At 41.7% G+C, this 22,060-nt stretch overlaps 1 protein-coding gene across 8 annotated transcripts in view; it reads right to left on the bottom strand.

Annotated features, from left to right (window-relative positions):
* Positions 1-15,842: 15,842 nt before the first annotated feature.
* The window catches only part of pcbp3 (poly(rC) binding protein 3), a 64,493-nt gene continuing 58,275 nt past the window's right edge, over positions 15,843-22,060 (bottom strand). For 6 of the 8 annotated variants that reach the window (XM_069154837.1, XM_069154831.1, XM_069154832.1 and 3 more), the window contains 2 exons: positions 21,811-21,980; positions 15,843-20,803 (listed from right to left, as the gene is read on the bottom strand). In XM_069154837.1, the coding sequence (XP_069010938.1) occupies positions 20,749-20,803; positions 21,811-21,980 (225 nt within the window). In that variant the 3' untranslated portion in view covers positions 15,843-20,748. The remainder of the gene's footprint in view (positions 20,804-21,810; positions 21,981-22,060) is intronic. The other 2 variants (XM_069154839.1, XM_069154838.1) reach the window with 1 other exon arrangement.

Raw genomic sequence — 22,060 nt, 5'->3', positions numbered from 1 at the left:
GTCCTCCAGTATCTCCCTGTCTCTCTCTCTCTCTCTCTCGCTCTCTGTCTGTCTGTCCTCCTCCCTGCCTGCCTGCACCTCCCCTCTGCTCTGATCCCCCTCCTCCTCCTCCTCCTCCTCCCGCCCCCTGTCTCTCCTCGAAACAGAGCAGACAAATATATTCGGAGCATGACAAATTGTTCCACAGTAGTAAAGAGAGGTGCTGTGGTAATAACTTTTAAAGTAACTGTTATGTCCGTAAATCGTCCAAATAAATATATATATATTTTACTCTTTAAAAAAAAAAAAAAAAACGTTTTATTAATCAAGTGCATGAAGTCCAAAGTCATAATTAGATGAGGGGGGTATTTGGCATCGATTGCTGAACACAACCCCACCTGAAGACCTTGCTCACGTCACACAGGACTGCGCTGCATTGATTGTTGTAATCGCCTCGGGATTTAAGCCGCACTGCACTGGATCAAGACGTCGGCTCTCAGGGCTGCACCGTCTTCTGTTTGCACAGCGGCGCCTTCCTCAGCTCTCAGACTGCATGTAAAGGCAGACTGTTGGTCTTAACTGTTAGCAGTATTTCATTAAAGATAATGTCCTAAAAAAATATATATATATATATATATATTTTTTTTTTTTTTTTTTTTTTTTTGGAGTAGTACCTGCAGCTTGAAACAAGGATTTTATTTTGAAGGAGCGTCTGCACGGCAGCGTGTGTAAATTGGCGTCAGTGTGGTGAGTAAGGTCAGATCTGGCGTGACCTTAGCAGATTGATGGCCGCACATATGGACACACGGGTTGAGCATTGACCGCGGTGCCTTTTTTTTTTTTTTTTTAATTGTCTTTGACTGATTTAAAAACCAGGAAATACAGTTTTACAGTTTACAGTTTAGCGCAAGATGTAAAAAAAAAAAAAAAAACGTGAAAAAAAAAAAATCTTCCAGATAACCTTGACAAGGATAAGAAAAAAGAAAAACTGCAAATATGGACATGGAAACCGACCGCTTTAGTTCCACGGGGACCCTCCTCCCTCCCCCTCTCACCTCCCCCCCTCTCCTCCCACACACTCCCTCGGCCTCGTGCGATTTAAATGTAGGTCACCTCGTCCCAATGTTCCAGGTGTCATTTGAGTGTAAGTTTTCCACGGGGCCACGGTCTCGGAGCCGGCGAGCGCCCGCCGGCGTGACGGGATGGTCCCCCGCGCGGCTCGCAGCTCCCCCGAAGCGGACGCCGAGGACGGCGGCGCACGGCGGATTTCAGATCGGGGGGGGGGAGACTCCCAGGACTTGAGCGTGTGATCTTGCGTGTGGAGAGCTGCAACATCTTGTTTTACTTGGGATTTAATGGATTAAGTTGCGAATTGTTTTTTTTTGTTGAATGCCTTTGTCATGAAAGTCCTGTAAATAAAGCCTCCCCCCCTCCCCACGCAGAGCAATAGATATTTGTCACACATCACAGAAGAGGTTGAATGTACACAGAAAATATGCGACAAGATGAATTAGTAAACTAAACTTCAGTTCGCTTTCGTTTGAAACCGCTCCGAGAGATGAGACGGACCAGATTGAGTCCAAAACCCAAGATTGTGACTCCGTTTACTCCTCAGCTTTTTAAACCGTTAAGCATTGTTCCCTCCCGTTTCGGTTCCCTCGTTTCTTTTATTAGAAAATCCACAAGCAGCGCAAAGATCTTTACTCGATGGCTGCAGCAGAGCGGCGTCCCCGGGTCTACGGGTGCGCACCAAAACAAAAAGCAGGGATGAATGCTGGATGGATATATACTGATCGAGGTGCCCAGAGATACAACTGCAAATAAATGCAGGTGTAATGAACTAATCGCGGGTCAGAGGTGGAAAACCGAAAAAAATAAAAATAAAAGTGAGCTTGTAATCACGCTTCCGACGTCCTGACCTTCAAACGTTATTATCATCCATTGTAGTGGTAAAAAAAAAAAAACAACAAAAAAAAAATCCTAATTAGTAAGAGTCAATCAGATGAGACCAGAACATTATTTTAAAGAAAACAAGTTGGGTGCGAACGCCCAATAAATCCAGAGACAGAATATGAACGTGTTTCTTTTTCCCCTTGGCGTGTTTTGCGCATGGATCCCCTCCGGCTACTGATAGGAGATTTCTTCTGTGTACTACTAAATATCAGGCTGATCACAGGACGTGTGAATGAGTCAAACAGCCGCTGACAACAAAAAAAAAAAAGGGGGAGAGTGAGCCGATGGCGGTATCAACTGAGTGACCCGTCGATGGGTTTGGCTGATGAAAGATGTTATCGCCTCCTTCTTGTTCTTTGTGTTTTGTCGTGACGCCCCGTGTTGTTAGAGTGAGAATGCCCGGTGTTCAGATAAGGGGGTGTGAATTTAGAAATTTACCTATCTGCTCCACACAGCCCAGGTAACTCCTGATTGTCGTGCAGTGAGCAAAATGAATTTCCCTGCTAGTGTAATGAAGTTTCCCCCCGCATTCATGTGATGTTCAAGCCATGTTAAATTGGCCGCCTAAAGACAGAAAATGCATCGTGTCTGTGCTCGGGCAGTCTGGCAGCGGTTGCAAGAGGTGTGAGGAAGGTTGCTTTTCAAATGTGTACAGGTGCAGATTACTACTTTTCCCCCTTTGAAATAGTTACATTACTGGTTACATTTTTAATCACTTCATCAAAGTCATGTAACTTATGTCACTTTACTTTTTTGGCGATAACTTCTCAAACAAAGGTCATAAATTGGACAATAAAGCGGAAAAGTCTGAAAAAAAAAACAAAAAAACGAATTGAACTCCGGCAGTTTAAACCTGTACAATACATGTGACGTTGAATGTTTTCTACTGGATGGGCATCAAATATGAAGGTAAATAACGTCCAGAAACATAAGTTTAGAGCTGCCGCTGAACACAACCAGTTTGAAGAAATAAAATGTTCGCACTGCTCTCGATCTGGTTGAAATTCATTTCCACTTTTCAAGTGCTTGAGGATACAATCTTCTCTAAAACGTATGTCATGCGAGAGAGAGACAATAAAAACAAAGCTTGGGGGGTGAGCGAGTGGTGAATCTGACTCAGTCTGATTGGGAAACCGAGGAAACTAGGCCCCGCCCACCTGTAGCGGAGCCCTGACTGCACCACGGGCCTGTCAATCAAGCAAACACACCCAAAGTACACGCTGCTTTTTGAGGCCTAATATCTTATTACTAATGCAATTATTTTCAGAAGGACCACGAAAAAAACTAAGAAGAAGTGACTTCAGTGAGTGATACGATAATAACTTGTGTAAAAAAAAAAATGTATTGCCTTTATATTTCAGGAGAAATTGAATGGAAGTCAAAGGGAGGCAGAGCTTCTTTGGGGCCAACCTCTGGTGGCCCTCGGTGGTATCGCAGCTTAAAGCACTTCCGCGTTGGCCTCTTTTTTCAGACCCGAAAGCTACGTCCACTTTTATATACAGTCTGTGGTCTACCCTCCTTGCCTTGAACACACATAAATAACACGGTTGGGCGGGAGGCTTTTTATTTTATTTCATGCGACCTGAAGGCAGTTACATTTATCTGGATAGATGTTTCCTCAGGTTTGACCTCGAGCGTTTCGACGTTGACGCGATTTCCCCCCGCTGCTACGAAAGCTTTACACTGTACAGTAATGTTAGAGAGAATGTCTGATTTCAGTCTGAAAATATTGCTGAATTTATAGCAGTGAAAAGACGAGAGACTTTGCAAGAGAACCAATATAAAAAAAAAAAGACTCCAAAATTTAGAGTACGTACTGCTGAATCAATCGAGCCTGTCGGCACGTACACACAGGGCATTCCTGGATATTGTATTCTAAATAATGCGTTTTTACCCAAAAATTACATATTTGGATGTAACCTTATTGCAATCACAAACATGTTTGAATAGAAACTGTAATATATTTTTTTTTCTCAGTAGCTGTAACATACCACGGTTGCTTTTATTTTGAAATTGAATTACGCAACTTCATTATACGTAACGACTCACTGTCTAGCACTGCGTCAACACATTATATTTTAACCACCGATGCATCATAACTAAAAACTACAAGAAGTGAAAAAGGATAAAATCCCATTAGTTCTGTGGTCCAAATAAAGACTCTTATGTTATTGCTCACACAGACTGGTGGCAGGCTAAATTAGGACTCATCACTCTGGGAGGCAGCTAAATCCCTCGCGTAGGGTTTACCGGCGCTAACTGGCACACAGCATCGTTTTAATCTATCTCCTTTATGTACCATACATCACCACTAATCATCGCCGATCCGTCGTTCAGTTAGTCACAACAAAAGAAGATCCCAGCAGCCATAAATACGCTGAATTAGACGGAATAAGCACAAAGGCATTTAAGCGCCGGCTCAGCCGCAAACACGATCAGCTGGAGGAGCAGTTTTATCTCGAGATGCATCTGCTAAGCTTCATGACTCTCGCACGCAGACATTCCTGCACTAAACTGTACGCTTTGTCTGACTATGTAAAAAGGTCATAGCGGGGATCACGGGCAGTTTTCATTCTGCTAAAAACACACACACACACACACACACACACACACACACACACACACACACACACACACACACACACACGCACTAACTGGGTCCGAGTAATGGGAGGGCTGTGACAGTCAGATAAAAGGAAGCAAAGGTCGGGAATTTGGAGCACAGCTGGAGCGGCAGAAACAGGCGCGCATCTGCTGCCAGCCGAGACGCAGCAGGTTTCCCACCACATCAGCGACTTCCGCTAACTCTCCAAGATCAATTTATGGGACCGGGCGGAGAACAGTTGCGAAGAAGCGACTATTCGCCTCCATGAACAACAGCGCCAGGTTTATCTCCGTATCAATTTATCGTGATTAATGGAGCCACGACAGAATCCCCCCCCCCCCCCCCTTCAGGTTTAAAAAAAAAAAAAAAATGTATAATGTTTTTTTTGTCCTGCCAAAGCGGATTTTTTGGGGGTTTTTTTTGTCCTAAATGCTTTTTGGAGTGAGCCGGTTGCTGTGAATACGATGGCATGATTCCAAATGTTATCCCGTGATTAACACACAGGCGAAGTGTTTCTAATGATCGCCATCTATTTATATTACACACAGTTTAGGACACGTCTGACTTGCATGTAATTGCCCCCGGAACAACCGCTGGCAGCTCCAAAACACAAACGACATTCATCCAACGGCGCCAAGAGCGCGGGGGAGATGGTCCGCTGACGTGTAACCATCAGTTGGTTGAGACACTGAAGATAAAGGACTGAGGTGTACTTTGGTGTGTGTGTGTGTGCGTGTGTGTGCGCGTGGTCCAATTTACTGAGCAGGTTAAGAACGATGGTCCGGCTGTCACCAGGAGGCCTCCTCACCTCCCCCCCCCCCCCCTTCATCTTCCTCCTCAGCTGCCCCTTAATGAATCTCCAACTCCTTTCGCAACTGACAAATTGCCCGCATCAGCCGCTTCCAGTCAATTCGGCCTCCCCGTCACCTACTTACTTATCCAAGTGTATCACTTTGGATTTCTCCCGACAAAGTAAATTCATCCCCTCCGAAGAGGGGCCGAGACGAGCTCACGAGCGGACGCCTCGGTTCGAGACGATTCATCACAATTACGTGTATTTACGGCCGCGGCGTTCCAGGGGAGCGTGAGCATCAGCGGCTAATAGCAGCCACCGGGAGGGAGGAGGGGGGAGGAGGAGGAGGAGGAGGAGGGGAAGGCGGGGAAGGGGGGGTGGTAACTGCGTGATTAGCTGCTGTAATACATCCAGGGGCTGGTTGAGTGCGACAGGACGACTTGTCACGGCGCAGATGCTCGGCGGGAAGTAAATCGGCGGAATATGATTTATTACAGTTTTACTGCCTTTGGTTTGTTATGAATGAAGCTGCGGACAGTATTTGCTTTACATAGTCACATATACACACACCTTTTAGCGTTTATACACGTACAGTCTCAGGTCTACGCAGAGTGGAGGGATCCCTGCGCAAATCCATGAAATTTATTCCGTTTTATATAGTTTTGCTCATAATTCCTGCTGATTATGATCAAATTCTACTTCTACGTATAGTTTTTCCAACTTCCAACTGTGTAAATATTTAAACAGATTTTGCTCTCTTTAATAATTCCTCCTGCTTTTATTTTTTTTTTTTAAATTCTTTCTTCGTTCAAAAACTTTTTCATACAAGTTTTTACAGTCTAACTTCTAACTTCTGATTATGTCAAAATTGAGTGGAAAGCTCCAAAAATGAGTCCTTTCAAAACTAAATTCTCTTGCTTCCTTGCTAAACTGCAGTCAAACGATCATAACACAAAGAGAAAATGTTGCACTGAAGACCACATATGTCAAACTTAAACATTTTCAGTCTCAAATCAGTAAACGGTTCATTACATTGTCCGACAGAAAGGGATCTATGAATGTTCATACTCACCTCTGAAATGAACAGGAGGTGTCACGGTTCCTGCCTTCAGCCCGGTGGTGTTTTCACCTCTCCAACCCCTGCCTCCTGTCCAAGTGGCAACCAAGCATGACGTCGCCCCGGTGGTTTGTGAGCTGATGTTTTGAAGTCACGACTCTGGCATTTTATCTTATGTTCATATCTGGACGAGCTGGGAAGGAGCGAGGCGGTGGATCGGACGTAGAACCCGAAGACGCTGTTCCCACCAACCTGTATCTCTCTCCTACCCCCCCCCCCCCTCCCAGGCACGTCAACCAAACCAGGCACGCCGTCAAACACGCCCCTCTTTGAGGCCTAATATCTAATCAATGCTGGACCTGTTTTCAGAAGGGCCACCGCAACACTCATCTCGAGGAGGGAATTCAGCTAATGACACTATAATGACTTATGGAAAACATTTAATGGCTTTGTATTTCATGAGTAAAGTTAGTTTTTTTAATCAGGAGTCTGTTGGAGCCATAGACTGTATATAAAAGTGGGCGTAGCTTCCAGGTCTGAAAAATGAGGCAGATGCAGAAGTGCCTTACGATGCAATACCACCGAGTGCCACTAGAGGTTGGCTCCAAAAAAGCCTTTGGCTCCATGGACTCCCACTAAACTACTCTCGTCAAATTCAAAGTCAATAAAAATTTCTCCACGACTAATTTTGGTTTTGTTAGCTAAAGTCATGAACTAAAAAATAAGCCGTTTGATTGACAGGCCTGTGGTGCCGTCAGGTTACAGCTATCGGTGGGAGGGACGTAGTATCGCCTGGTTTCCAATCAGAGCCCGTCAGATCACCCGCTCGCTCCCACCCAGCTGGTCCAAATACACTCACTAGCGGCTCCAAACCGCTCCGAGCTATCAAGATGGCGCCGGCCAAAATCCAAACTCGAGGCTTCATAACGCTCACTATCCGCATGGTGACGTTACTGTTGGTTGCCGCTTGGTCGGAGCCAGTGATTTTTTTTTTGTTTTTTTTGGAGCCGCCCCTTTCTGGCCCTCGGTGGTATTGAATTTTAAGGCACTTCTGCATTGGTTTCACTTGTCAGACCTGGAGATCACAGTCTGTGCTCCCGTCACACTGCATCCACCCACCCACCTCCTGCTACCAGTCATCTGACTCCTACACCCACTTCACCTGCTTCCAACTCCCCAATCAGCCCCAGTGTGTATATAAACCTGCCATCTTGCCTGTCTGTGGTCAAATCATTGAGTCTTTTCTTTGTACCTTATGTTGCACAGCTTTTGCCTGCCTTCCTATAAGCCTGCAATTTTTGGCAAAATATACTCAAAACTAATAACTGCCTGCTTGGTTCATGCGGACACTTCATTATTTTATTTTTTAAAACAGACTTGAAAAATTGTGAACCTTTGCTTTATTTTCCATAGAAATTAGGGATGCTCAATATATCGGCGTACTAACTCCATATGGAGGTAAATAAACAACTCTTCAGGGTAAAATAGTTGAATTTCAGCCAATGATTTGCACACAGATGTCAGAACAGTTACATTGGATCCCATTTGGCCTAATTTTGTTTCCAAACTTTATTCCTTCTGGACAGCATATCTAAAATATGTCCGTGTGTCCAGCAGAAAGTAGTGAAGACAAACTCTACATGACTAAAATGACAATATGTTAGCTCAAAATCCGACGGAAAATGAATTTCCACGGCTTCTGCCATTTCCATTAACGTCAGCAAACACGTCACAACTCGTGAACCCGAGGCTTGTAGAACATTTCGATTTACGATCTTACATTTTTTCAATCAGTAGAACAATGCTGAACCTGTTTTGCGAAATAGTAAAAAGGATCATTGCTGTTAGATGTTTTATTAGTTTGTTAAGTTCACTGTGCACTGATGTATAATATGGTGAGGATGTGTGGAAGAGTTAGGGATTACTGTGTGATTTGCCGCATGGAAATGGGTAGAAGAAAAAAAAGTTGCTGAAGAAATGAGTTGTTTGTTTGCAGCCACGTAAGCAGCCGTCATGGCAACGACGGGACACGGACGAATCTGATGTTCATCAGCACAGTAGAGGGCACGTGGTACGTCAAGGAAGTTAAGTAACAAACTTTGACTATGTCATAGCTATCAAATGTTGATAAAAGTTGATGGCTTTTTTTTTTTTTTTTTTTTTTTTTTTTTAATCGGCATCATAAGGGCAACAAGGCTACAATGTTTTTCAAAGTTTTGATCCTGGAGCTCAGCAGTTATGATACATTTTCTGGTTTGATGGCCAAGTAGTTAAAAAAAAAAAAATAAGCTTTTAAATTTGATTCATGAGGTTTTTTTTTTAAAGTCATTAAATGCAAAAGATGCCACTGGTTTTCCTTTTCGCAAGTGTCACAGCAGATGGCAGGCGAAGAGGCTCTTCAGCCAAACACCAGAATTATATTTAACCCTGACTTTAAATTTCACTTTTAACAATTTAAGGCACGCGGACTCTAATTTAGCTCACAATTATTTCTGTTCATTGCTTTGACAACTTAATGTTGCACTTAGAGATAAAATGATGTTAACTGTTTTCCCAAAGATAGACCGTCAGTAAAATAAAGAAAAGGCTGAGTAACAGAAGCTTGGACTGAATTGGGCACCAAGATGCCCAGTCAGTCCTGGAAATATGAGCACCATTTGTGTGGGCTGACAGTGTTGCTAGTCAAAATGGCTCCCACTTGGATGTCAAGGTTATTTCAGTGTCTTTGAACACGGAGTAGAAGCATCATGACTGGAAGCCGTTTGTGCCAAATAAATTGCCTCAGTGAAACTGAGCTACGAGGGTGAGCGGCACTTTTTAAGGTTTCTCCCACACAGACAACATTGGTTAACGAAGATTTTCAGCCATGCAAAAAAAAACAAAATACATGTTTCTTATGTGTTTTTTTACGCTAAATCCAAATGGGTCTTCACAATTTTCCTATCAGCTGTGATTATTTTGTGTCATTTAATTGCATGTACATCGAAAAGGGGTACCGAGAAGAGATATGAAGTTACTTTTATGTTTTTTTTTTTTTTTTTTTTTTTATGCAAGCGGGCAAAACAGTTTTGAGAGGAAATTTCTCACACTGAAATCAAAAATCAAGTTTGTAAGTAAAAATATACGGAGTGAGAATAAAAAAAACATCTGTGTGGTGAATGTTTACAGCCAGGCTGTGGATCTAATTCAAACCCACTAATAGAAACTTGTCTCGTCTATCGGCGTAGGCCCCGCCCGTTACGTCGAACTCAACTCGCAACCAAAGATGTCTGATTTGAAACCAAACGTTTTTGTGACACAAGCAACATTTTAACCAAAACCAACAAAAGAGAATTTGTTTGTAATTCAAGTCATTTTCTTCTCGCTTCATATATGTTTACTTACAGGCTTTTGATCTTTAATTGCAAGGCTCTTTTTTTTTTTACGGTCGCATAAAAAAGAACAAAACTGCCTTCATCAGTGGAGCCCAGCCGGGATTTCCAGACCCAAATTCACTGCATGAATATATGGGTCTGGCCGCCCTTCGTAGGGAATCATTTGCAGTCGTTGCATTTTACTGGGCGTCGACCTCGGGTTAATTTTGAACTATTGGAGCAGCTTTGACCAACATCATGGCTTGACTTTAACATCATCGAACTTAACTACAGACACTGGTCACAGAAACATACACATGTACATTTCAGAAGAAAGTTTGAGGATATTGTAAATGTAATAATTCTTTATTTATGAATAATATACACTCTGTCACTTAGTAACAATTCCTGATAGAAAAATTCTCAAAACAGATTTGAATTCAGTGTAAAAAAATAAATAAATAAAAAAAAAGTACTATAAGGCCCACCTATTTTAGTTTGTGAGACAATTATAAATCTAATTATATGATGAAGGACACACAACTTTATGAAATATTTATTATATAAAACTACCTTTTGATATCTTAAAAACCCCAAATTTAAATTACGGGATAAGTAATGATAATCGGTTACACGTTATCGAATTAATGTTTGATATTTTTACAACTAATTCACAAGTTTTGGCACAAGTCTGGGAATACGCGTGTTCTGCTCAGATTAAACATAATTAGTCGTATGTATTAAGGCTAGGCTTCATCATCTTTGTACTGCAAAGAAGTCGCGTAAACAGATTTTGTTTTCTGACCCCAAAGCCCCACATAAAACCATGAATGATTCATAACATAAAATTCACCTAATTGCTTTCTGTAGCCACAGTTTTTGGAAACATAAGAAGCCAGAACTTCTGCTCGGAACTAATCTAAACCCAAGGGTGGATTCATTTCCTTTCCCAGCATGCCTTGTAATTTGCTCTGAGACCTCTTAGGAGAGCTGTTCTTCTTTTTAAGGGGCAGGAGAGGCAAAAGCGCGAGAAAAAAAAAGAAAAGTGACGTGATGAAAGAAAATCTCTGTTGAGAGGAGTCATGTCACAGTTGGACCCTGACATTTTCGTACTATGAGCCGCTAACTGCAGCCACTCTCATAATGCACCGTGATAGATTCGAGGCACCGAGTTGTCTTTAAAAACAATTTGCATAAGAAGTAGGAAAATAAATTTCATCCTCAGCATCCTCTGTGTGACGACAAGTTAATCTCACTTTATCGCTGACCTCTTGTTGTGCTGACCCCTGCGGTCATGATTACCAGCTAAACGCCTTTAAACAAAGCTGGGTTGGGACATCGATATCAGTGTGTGTTTTTAATTATGACTGGATAAGAAGCAGCTCTCGTTTTCATTGGAAATTGGTGACGGCGTTCAAATTCTCAAGAGGAAGTGGTAGAAGAGGAGCATTAGCCTTTTGCTCAAACATTCACAGGTGCTTTTAAGAAACTGATAGCGATCAATTGAGATAATAGACCGGCACCCCAAAACCCGAATTGGGAGAACCTCGAGGCAGCTGCGCAGTGAATATTTCTTTAATTTAACTACGGACCACATGGCAGCTTTTGTGGGAAAGAGCTCGCCTGTGATAAACCCACAGAGAATTATCACAGTTGCCCCGAAGTCAATCGAGCATTTTAACGTCTTCGGCTCATTGTTTTGGCTTTATTTCCCGCGGTTTACTACAGCGGTTCACTCACACACGGGGTCTCATGAATGTATGATATTGGGCGGTGAAATGGGAGCTCCAGTTGGTTCTTGGTCCAGAACTCATTGTGTTCTGGGGATCTGAATGAAGTTGATATGTACTGGACTGTCATGAGGTTGGACAACAGGGGTAAGTAAAATGAGGATGTCGGTTCAGCACCACATAAACACACTATATTCAAAAAGTTAGTGCTGCAAGAACTTATTCATGTTTTCGACTTGTAGTTTGGCACAGAAAGCCATCGCAGACCTCTGGACACTAAGTACATTTATCCATGAAAGCCTTCTCTATCTACAAAGCGCCATAAAAAAAAACTCTATTAATATTAAAGTTACATGGCTTCATTTGGCATTGACGTGAACAGTCACTGGTGTTTATCTGTAACCTGTCAGCGGCGACTCAGCGAATTCGCCTGAAACGATATGCAGCAGAGAGCCAACAGTGTGATGCTTTTCTTTCCAACTAAATATAACGCCATCTGATTTCACTGAGGTGCAGAACCTCAGCCAGACACTGTTTTACTGCACATTGAGTACCAGATGGAAGGGACCGACCGAAGCAAGGAAGGATGTGTCACAAGCTGTTATTTATAGGATATATTAAGGTAATTCTCCATGTTTAGTTTGTGATATCCTGAGTGTTTTTTTTTTATTTTTTTAATTTTGAAGCATCGTCCATCAGATGGCTGCTACTCTGTGGAGATCTAGTACTGACAGAAATACATAAAATGGGGTTTAAAAAGAAATACATAGTTTGCAGTTATCCTTTGTCATAATTTTTTTTAAATTTATTTTATTGCCAATTTTATTTTATTTTTTTTACCTACTTTATTTAATATCTACTACTTTAAAACATTTCTTATTTTTACTTATTACCTCCACCTTTATGACATTGGATTGTTTATTTGTTTGTTTGTTTCTCAGCCGGATTACGAAAAAACTACCAGGCCGATTTTGATGAAACTTGATAGAAGGGTGAAGCGCATAGAGACTGTATATAAAAGTGAACTTAGTGCAAAACCACAGAAGACCGCCAGAGGTTGGCTCCAAAAAGGCACTGGCTCCATAGACTCCCATTCAAATTCTCTCACGAAATACAAAGTCAATACATTTTTTTCCACAAGTCATTATGGTATCATTTGCTAAAGTCACACCTTCTTATTCATTTTCTGGCCATCCATCTGAAAATCGTCAAAAAAACAAAACAATTAGATATTAGGCCTCAAAAAGCAGTACTTCTGGGGAAGTGTCTGTTTGATTGACAGATCTGTAGCGCAATCAGGTTTCCGCTACAGGTGGGCGGGCCAAGTGTCTTCAGGTTCTCAATCAAATTGAGTAAGATTTACCGCTCTCTCCACCTCAGCATACATGACATGTATGACTGTATATTTTCGGTACTCCATACTTTACTTGAGATGTGTTAAGCATTAGACGGTTTGAGTAATGGGAGTAACCTCATCCTTTGCTCCTCGACGGGAAAGGACAATGGTGGCGTGATGAAGTTATTTAACGTAGCGAAATCACAATGGGCCTCCTAGATGTAATTTGGAGCTTTCTGCTTTACTGGGAGGTTGTCAATTGTTTGGCTCGTGGATTATCTCTCCTTCTTTCAACCTGGTGAATGTGCGGCTAAATGCAATCAGGGACTTTGGGAGCACAATCAAGAGCCGCCTGAAAACTGGGAATATTTAACAGCCATGAAGGATTTGTTGGGGACTGATGGACGAGCTGTACACAAGGTGACCTCTTGTCGCCCCTGAAGAGGGACATTGTTAATTTCCAATACGCCTGTGGACAAAAGGTCCCCTGTGGTTCGGTCTCACGCGCACACACTCCAGCTGAATGTCAGACAACGATAAGGCTACATCCAATTAACAGCAGTGACTCTTTTAGACTGAACTAACACTTACAGGGAGGGACGCTGTAGGGCTGTTTTATTTGACCTGTCCTCCATTTTGATTTTGGATGCAAATTTGAGAAATCTGTCAAAATTTAACGCAACAGGGCAAATAGCATTCAAACTATTAATTGTTATACAAACTTTTACAGCCTTCTGGCAATAGCAGATTTGCAAAAGCAAGATTTGCATGTGCTTGCACGGCACAAAAAAAATAAATAAATCCATCCAGAAAAATCATCGCTTCACTGACAGTCTCTCAAGATACTGATCATTAAATTCATATTTTTCTCTTGGGATGTTAGTCTTCATTGCATCATATTTTAAGGTGTTCCCAGTATGTTGTCCCCCGCCTGCACGTTCCTGTCTGTTGCCATCCATTCTGAAAGCAAACAAACAAACTCAGGCGAGCCTTTTCAGTCAGTGGCCGATTTGGTGCCAAAAACCCTTTAGAGGTTTCACAATAATGCTGCAAAAAGCAAGAAAACTAATTTCCTCATCAGGTTTTTTAACCAGGTTTCCTTTTGAAAATGGATGTGAACATTAGGCGCAGTGGGAAACCAGTGCCTTTATGCTCAGGAGTGAGTCACAGTTTATTTGAGGGAAATAAGCCAAATGTCTTTTACTTCCTTAATTGCCTTATGTTGCATGTCTGCAATTTGCATTTCAGAGATTTAATGTTGCTATTTCCGCCACTTTATGGTCATTAAGTCGTGCATTAGCTCTGAACTCACGCAGGGTTATCGCTTGGCCTTATTTGGAATTAGCCTCACAGAGTATTCAGATTCACCCAGGTGTACGCTGCCCATGTGATGTGGCATGAACGCTACTCTCCCCGTGACAGGGTCAAGACATGACATCTGACTCCACCACAGATCATTGTATTAGGTCGCTATAGTTTTTATCTTTTCCGGCCAAGACTTTGCGATCTCGCTCCTACTTTCTAGTCACTTTTTGTCACGTCTTTTATCTAAAACAGAGGCCAAAAATTATTGCACCTGACAAGCTGACCTGAATATTTCAACGCACTTCTTTCTTCTTTTGGTTCAAAACGCAGCAAAGAAGTTGCGTCAGTTTTCACTGATGTCTTTGCATACGCCACCAACACAAAGCAAAGCCAGTTCTCCTTCGGCTTTGAATTCTTCGACTCCATATATATACAACATCAAAACCACCTGCCTGACATTGTGTAGGTGCCCCTTGTGCCAGCAGTATAGCTGTGACCTGTCGAGGCATGGACTCCGCAAGACCTCTGAAGGGGAAGTGGTGGTATCGGCCACCAAGGCGTTATAATCAGACCCTTAAAGTCCTGTAAGTTGTGAGGTGGGGCCTCGGACTCGTTTTTTTCAAACACATCCCACAGATGCTCGATCAGATCGATATCTGGGTAAATCAAAGGCCAATCCAGCACCTTGAACTGTTTGTCATGTTCCTCCGTGATTCCTGAACAATTCTTGCAGCACGGCAGGGCGCATTATCCTTTTGAAAGAGGCCACCGTCATCCGGGGTACGCTGTCGCCGTGAATGGGTGTATGTGGTCTGAAACATTGTTTAAGTTGATGGTACCCGTCAAACGAGCAGCTACATGAGCACCAGGACCCAGACATGGGTTTTCACGGTCACTCTAACCATGCATTAATGGGCTTTCGTCCACTCGTGACACTGTCGCCAGTTCATCGGTTGTTTTTCCTCGGACCACTTTTGTTTGTTTCACCGCTGCACACCAGGAACAACCCAAAGACCTGCCGTTCTGGAGATGATGTGACCCAGTCGTGTAGCCGTCACACTTTGGCCCTCAGATCCCGACATTTGCCCATTTTTTCTTTCTTCCAACACGTCGTCTTCAAGAACTGATTGTTGTCTTGTTGCCGAGTACATCCCACCGCTTGACAGGTGTCATGGTAACGAGATAATCAACGGTAATCTTTGCCTGTTAGTGGTTTTAATGTTGCGGCTCATTTAGCACATACTATTTATGCAGGTTATTTAATTGTTCTGATGTTCTCTATTTTTTTTTTTTTTTTAATGACTCGAGTTCAGAGGATAAACTCTATCGGCGTGAATTCAATCTGTTTTTCTCTGTACTGTTGGCTTTTCCGTATTTTCTTGGCTAGGTTAAGACTCAATTTGTATTGTTGTATTAAATTATTAAACTATAATGGGATTCTGCTGTTGTGTGTCAATATTTATGTGGATATGCGCGTGCCAGTGCCCATGTGTGACTGATATACTCTTTGTTGGATGTTTCACGATAAACAAACTGAAGTCGACATGCTGGAACATTTTGATGCTCTAAAATGTTCAATATTTATTTTGAAAAATATACATTTCACCAAGTAAATTGATAAGTGATTCAGTTTTATTTTGAAATGTATAGGTTGTATAATAAGCTCTCTGGAGACACCTCTCCAATAGAATTCACAGGAACACAACTTGGAGAAAAAAAATGAGGTCTAAGTCAAGGGAAAAAACACAAACTTTATTATCTCCTTTTTACAAAACATTTCAGAATCAACCTCAATAAATAATAAAATCCAATACAGACCTTCATGGTGCAAATGATCAAACTCAAACATGATCTGACACTTTTCTTCAAACAGTTTATCAAAGACTGTATTACCTCAGTGATATTTTTTTGCTGCTCTAGCACAGAAACAAAACAAAATAAAGTGTCAATCAAATAGTAAAATGACAGAAGCAACACAACAAGAAGATGTGTTCACAGCATAATAGGAGGATGACAACTTAAGTGATGCCATGGAAATGAAAGACGAGACGTATGGCAATTACAAAAGGCAACTGAGATATTTGCAAAGTGGTCTCACTGGAAAGTGACTGCATCGTTTTTTTGTTGGCCTGCCTGTACGCGACTCACAAAACACAACCGTTAATGTACGTTTTATATAAGATATTAAACTACTTTCATGATCTGATTCTGGAGATGGTGGATTGGGTTTTGAATGGCACCCAATGTTGCATTCATAAAGGCATAAACACCCACTATTCTTACTTAGGATGTTATATTTCATAACTCCAACAAGCGCTCAACACACTTGCTGTGTCCCCACGTGAAACCAGATACAGTACGTTTGTATTATATTAGCGTTTATATTGGATTTTATTTTGATGTAACTGCTAGTGGCAGTTCATTTGCAACCAATCAGCCAGCAGTTTGTTGACGTGTCAATTTTTTTTTTTTTTTTTTTTTTACCAAGAGGGAGATACTGCCAGTGTCAGAAAATCCCAATACTCCAAACTCTGAATTACACTTCTGACATTGATGTGAAGAGTTTTGTTTTTATCCCCACTCGGCTGCTGGTAATTACAGCTTAAATAATGTCATATGAGTGCAGCATTGGAAACCTGTCAGCTCCCTCGATAAGCGAGTCCTCCACTTGTTCATCTGGATGCACCCAGATGAGCGCGAAAGTACAGATTTACACTCACAATGTAAGCGTGAAGCAATGATAAACGTGTAATGTAAATGAATGCATTTACATGTGAAGCAGACTTGTTTTGACGACGACGTGTTACTGACTCATCATAACCTACACTCTGTTTAATTAACTCTAACCAAACGTCAAGGGCCTCCTGAGCCTGAGCAGTGACGACATCCCCAAACATATTTCTACTATTAAAACCGTAGTAAGGAATACTCAGACTTAAAGAGTGAAATGTATAATTATTACTATTTATTTTTATTTTTTTAAATTAAGCTGGATTTGAAATAAAACAGTGAGACAGAGCGAAATAATAAATTTGGCAGCCTTTCAGTAAGGTGTTTAGGATGCAGACCACGAGGGCGAAAATGCCCTCAGCAGCTGAGTCGTTGGTTCGTTTCCCAATCGGCCAGATCTTTATTACATGTCATTCCTCTGCTCTCTCTCCAACTATCCGGTAAAGGCACAAAAAAAAAATGCCCCCAAAAATATCTGACACTGTTGGAATGTCATGTTTCAGTAAGAGGTGACAGATACGTTTTTTTTAGTTGTTTTTTTTTAGGAGATATAAGAGCTGCAATTACTTGGTAAGGCCATCCATTTTATCAATGTTTTTGCAGAAAATACAGGAGAGTATTGTTTTTAATTTACATTTTATATTCAATATTCAATATAACAGAAAATAATCTGATTAGGTTACATTACACGTATCTAGAGTAAGAAATTGTAATTACAATTTTAAATATTTCACCTGTAACATACCCTAGTTTGAGAGTAACCTTCCCGACCTTAAGAAATTCAAAACCTACTGATATATAATCACCTTTATTCTCCGCAATCCAGTATCATGGCAAAGCGTGAAATAGACACGTCCGTCCACTGCAGCAAAACGTGAGATAGGCACGCTTTGCAACCATGTGTTTTTTCTAAAAAAATAATTTTCCTGTAAATCACATGGCCGTATGCATGCAGTAGGTATATATTTTTTCGTCACTACAGGAAAACGTGTAAATGTCACGCCTAGAGAGGCCAAAGTGTGTCTATTTCACGCCATGCTGTAGTGGACCGGCGTGTCTATTTCACGTTTTGCCGCGACACCGGGTTGTTCTACCATATACATCATTCAGCTTTGATGAACCTGATTAAAAAGACACCTGTATAAGGTGTTCTAATCCAGACTGACATATAAATGTTAGCAGTTAAAACACATTTCAAAATACATTCAGCTTTATTTTGGACAACAGAGCTACAAGTTGGGTGTCTGTCCATCTGGAAGTGAGATGGTCTGGAACGGGTATAACCGCCGTGAAACTGTATCACAGTACATAATGTGCATGTAAGCAAGACCACTGATTGTAGATACATTGAACAATATGTTATACGCCACCGTTTTATACATGCTGACCAGAAATACACTACATTTTCTGTATCTGGAATGGTTTGAAATACACCAAACTGTAACAGGCGTCTGTGAGGAAGGATCTGAGAAGCAGACACGGGGACCATGAGAGTCTGACTTCCCCTGAGCTTTTCAGCCGTCTTGACGTACATGAAAACTCTTAAATGAGCTGCGTGCGAGTGCAAATACACACTTCCCAGACCTCTCTCCATAAGGCCCCAACGCCTCTTCTACATAGATGGATGGCAGCATTAATAATTATATGATGGTGGAGTATAGGTGAATAAAGTGGGGGGATATAAATAGCATGCGTTTGAGTTTCGCACTTGGCAGCTTTTAATTTTTCCATCCCACCTTTTTTTTTTTTTTTTTTTTGTCAGGTCTCACATGTAACTCGGAGAAGACTGACATTTGTGCATCAGCGGGGATGTTTATTAGCCTGTAGCTCGGGTCATTCCACATCCGCTCCGTTCCCCTTGCACCATTCGGTCTCTGCTCGCCTCCACCTGTTTGATTTTCGAATTTGATATTCAATAGGCTTTGTGCGTCATGCAGGTCATTCTATAGTGAACGACAATAAGACAAACAGGCACGCGGTAGGACATAAACTGGAATAAATCGGGTTTATAGTTGCCTGTCGTACATTTGTGTTCAGTAATGCATTATCACAGCTTGTCGTCTAGAAAAAAACGGGTCAGTGTGTAAGGATGTGGACTTTAGATTTACTTTGCATTTACTTTCAGGTGCCCGCGGTACAAAAAACACACACACACACACACACACACACACACACACACACACACACACACACACACACACACACACACACACACACAAAAGCACAGTGACGTGTTAAAACATGAGGCGAAACAAAAGCGGTGCGGTGCGTGAGATGCCATGAAAGGTGAAAAAAAAAAAAAGAAAACTTAAAGCGACCTTTTCGGAGAACCAAAAAAAAAAAACGACGAGGTTTCAGACAGGCGTGACGAGCCACGGCGACGGTGCACATACACGTGTTATAAGCAAATACAAGAGAGGAAGTTAAAAGTCACTTAAATTACAGAGAAAATAAAATAAAACTGGAGGTGCAATGCCATTAAGCTCATAAGGGTCATGTGATGCACTGAGGAAAGATGGGTAGAGATTAGAGTGTGCCCATTCCAGTGACTTCGGACGTCAGCCTAAAAACAGTCCAGGGGAAGAGGGAGGGAGGGGGGAGGGAGAGGGGGGTGTCAGACAGAAAATAAAAACAACTGTGAAAGAAGAACTTTCGCCCGAGGAAGTGAAAGTGATGCTGCGATGGCCGGCTTTGTGCTTGAGTTGGCACGTGTTTTTTTTTCCGCTCAAAGAGAGTCGCCAACCGTGTTTTGAACTGTAACCCCGTTCGTATAAAACATCTCCACAGATACAAGCAAAGGAAAATAACGCGCGGTACTAAAATCCCTCCTTCGCGAAGCCATGCAGCGGACTGAAAAATATGATGGTGTCATGAAATCTCCAGCTGTTGCGTTCCCTGACAGAGGCATCACATCGCTCTTCTTTCTAACAGCATTGCTCAACGGCACTCGTGTGTTCGTTCTCTCTTCTTTCTTTCTTTTTTTTTTTTTTTTTTTTTTTTTTTCAAATTTTCCACTTTTTATTGATTTTACTCTTTGCAGACAATGACACAATAGGACTTCGTAGGCAAATGTATCTAATAGCAAAACAAAAAAAAGAAAGAAATGCAATATCATTTTTTTTTTTTTTGGAATGAGGCATGCTAAATAAATAGTTAAAGGAACAGTTTGACTTTTTTTTAATTTTTTTTATTTTTTTTAAATACACATCTGCTTTCAATACCGCTCTCCAGTTTGTCCATTAAATATGAAGCCGGAGCTTAAAAACAGGAAGAAACAGCTCACCTGCTCTGTCGGAAGGTAACAAAACCGGCCAACTTGTACCTTTGAAACTCACAAATTAATATGCTGTCGCTGTTTTGTGTAATTAGTAAAAAAAAATGTTTTTCTAAAAACGGAAAAAACAACTAATTATGGTCTTTCAGGGGTTATGTGCCAACTACTTCTTTAACCATTGCATTACTTCCCAGAGCCTTGCAGTCATCGGGAGGTTGTCAGGCAACCACCGTGTTAATTAGGTAGCTTCAGAGGTGCTTTTCGGTGGATTTAGTTTCCTTTGGAAAGAGCCAGGATTGCTGTTTCTCAACATTTTATGCCGAGCTGAGCTAACAGTCTCCTCAATGTAGCTTCATATTTAAGAGCAAGGGAAGTGGTTTTGATTTTCTCATCAAACTCTAAAAGTGAATAAGCACATTTACCAAAATATCAAACTGTTCTTTTTTTCAAGACACTGGCTACATCAGCTCGAAACAAGTCCCCCGCTATTACAGGTCTCCCACAAGCTTAAGTGATTATGCACAACCAATTGCGTAAAAGGGAAAAATCGCACAAGATGACACGTCAAGGTTAATTGTGAAGCTGCGGTTTTGACGTGAGCTTCTGAAAACAGAACCAGATTGGGTTGTGACTTCAGGATGTTGTCATGGAGGAGGGGTCGTTCCACATGGCGGCCACGTCCCTGAACCTGCCATTGGAATTGTGGGAAAGCAGTAGCCATTAGTTTCTTTGTGGACGGCTCTCTGAAAATTCCCCTTTTTTTTTTTTCTTTTCTTTTAAGTCAAAAGCATAAAGTCCTGTGTGGTGGAGCATGTGGGTTCTCCTGCGCTAATGCAGATAACGTTTGACTTTGAGGTGGAGGTAGTCTGTGGACATCAGTGACATCCGTTTTTTTTTCCTCTGAACAGCGGGTTTCACATTTATTTTCACTGTTGATAATGAATGGGAGAAAAAGAGGGAGCGGCGCATGGCAGGGAAACACTAAGAGAACTCAGAAACTAGTGTTTTACCAGTGCGCGATCTTACTATCCAGCCCCAGCTTGTTGTTTTTTTTTCCTGGGAATTAACAGATATAAATCATATAGCTTTTTATTTATTTACACTGCGTGTGCAACGACGGCATCTTACAGTATTTGTATCTTGATTTTGGTCTACGTTTTTTTTTGTATCGTTTTATAGATTCATCGTGAACAAATTGGCCAATTCTCCAAACCGAGGTAGGCATCGAACATTTGATGATTCATTTATTGATCGTCCGATTTACTAATCTGCAGGTTCCGTTCGAAGTCACAGCTTACTCGCCTCAGCGGTTGGCATCGCTCCCATGAGCCACTTACTCGCAAAGAGCGCTCCCACGGAAACCTAATGCATTTTAATGTCTACACTTGGGTGGCAAAGAGGAATCAAAAGTAGAAGGGATCAACCAAGAAAGAAAATGAATAACCACATTATTCTTTGGGCTTATCGGTCTCTCGTCTAAACCCGACAGATATTGTGCCTTTTTCTGGCAACTCATCAAAGTATCAGTGTCAAGAGTGTCAAAAACTAAACTAGGACGACATTTCTTTCTGCTCCAAATAGGAAAATCGCACGTAGCGTTGTTTTCTCGGATCTTAACTACGAGCATGACCATTCGGATGTCGCTTTTATCTTTTAGATTTTGCTGGAGGCCAGCAGTTAGAGTTTAAAGGTTACCTGGCATTGATGAGATACTGGGCCAGGCTGATGTTTGCAGGGGTCCCAGTGATGGTGATCTGGCGCTCTGACGAGCCCTCCATGGCGTTCGCAATTTTGATCTGCGCCCCAGACATCTGTCGAATCTCATTTATTTTGGTTCCCTGGCGTCCAATAATGCAGCCTATTAGCTGCAGAAGAAAGCAGAAGTCTTTGAACCTAAAGCAAGGAAATCACTGTGCTGTCTTCAAACATTTATACTTAATACTTG

This window comes from Embiotoca jacksoni, unplaced genomic scaffold (genome assembly GCF_022577435.1).
Source record: "Embiotoca jacksoni isolate LCO1_2020_lvr unplaced genomic scaffold, fEmbJac1.0.p SCAF_2, whole genome shotgun sequence".
Lineage (NCBI taxonomy): Eukaryota > Metazoa > Chordata > Actinopteri > Embiotocidae > Embiotoca > Embiotoca jacksoni.
The sequence above is the reverse complement of the archived record's forward strand: the minus strand, read 5'-3'. Positions and strand labels throughout refer to the sequence as shown.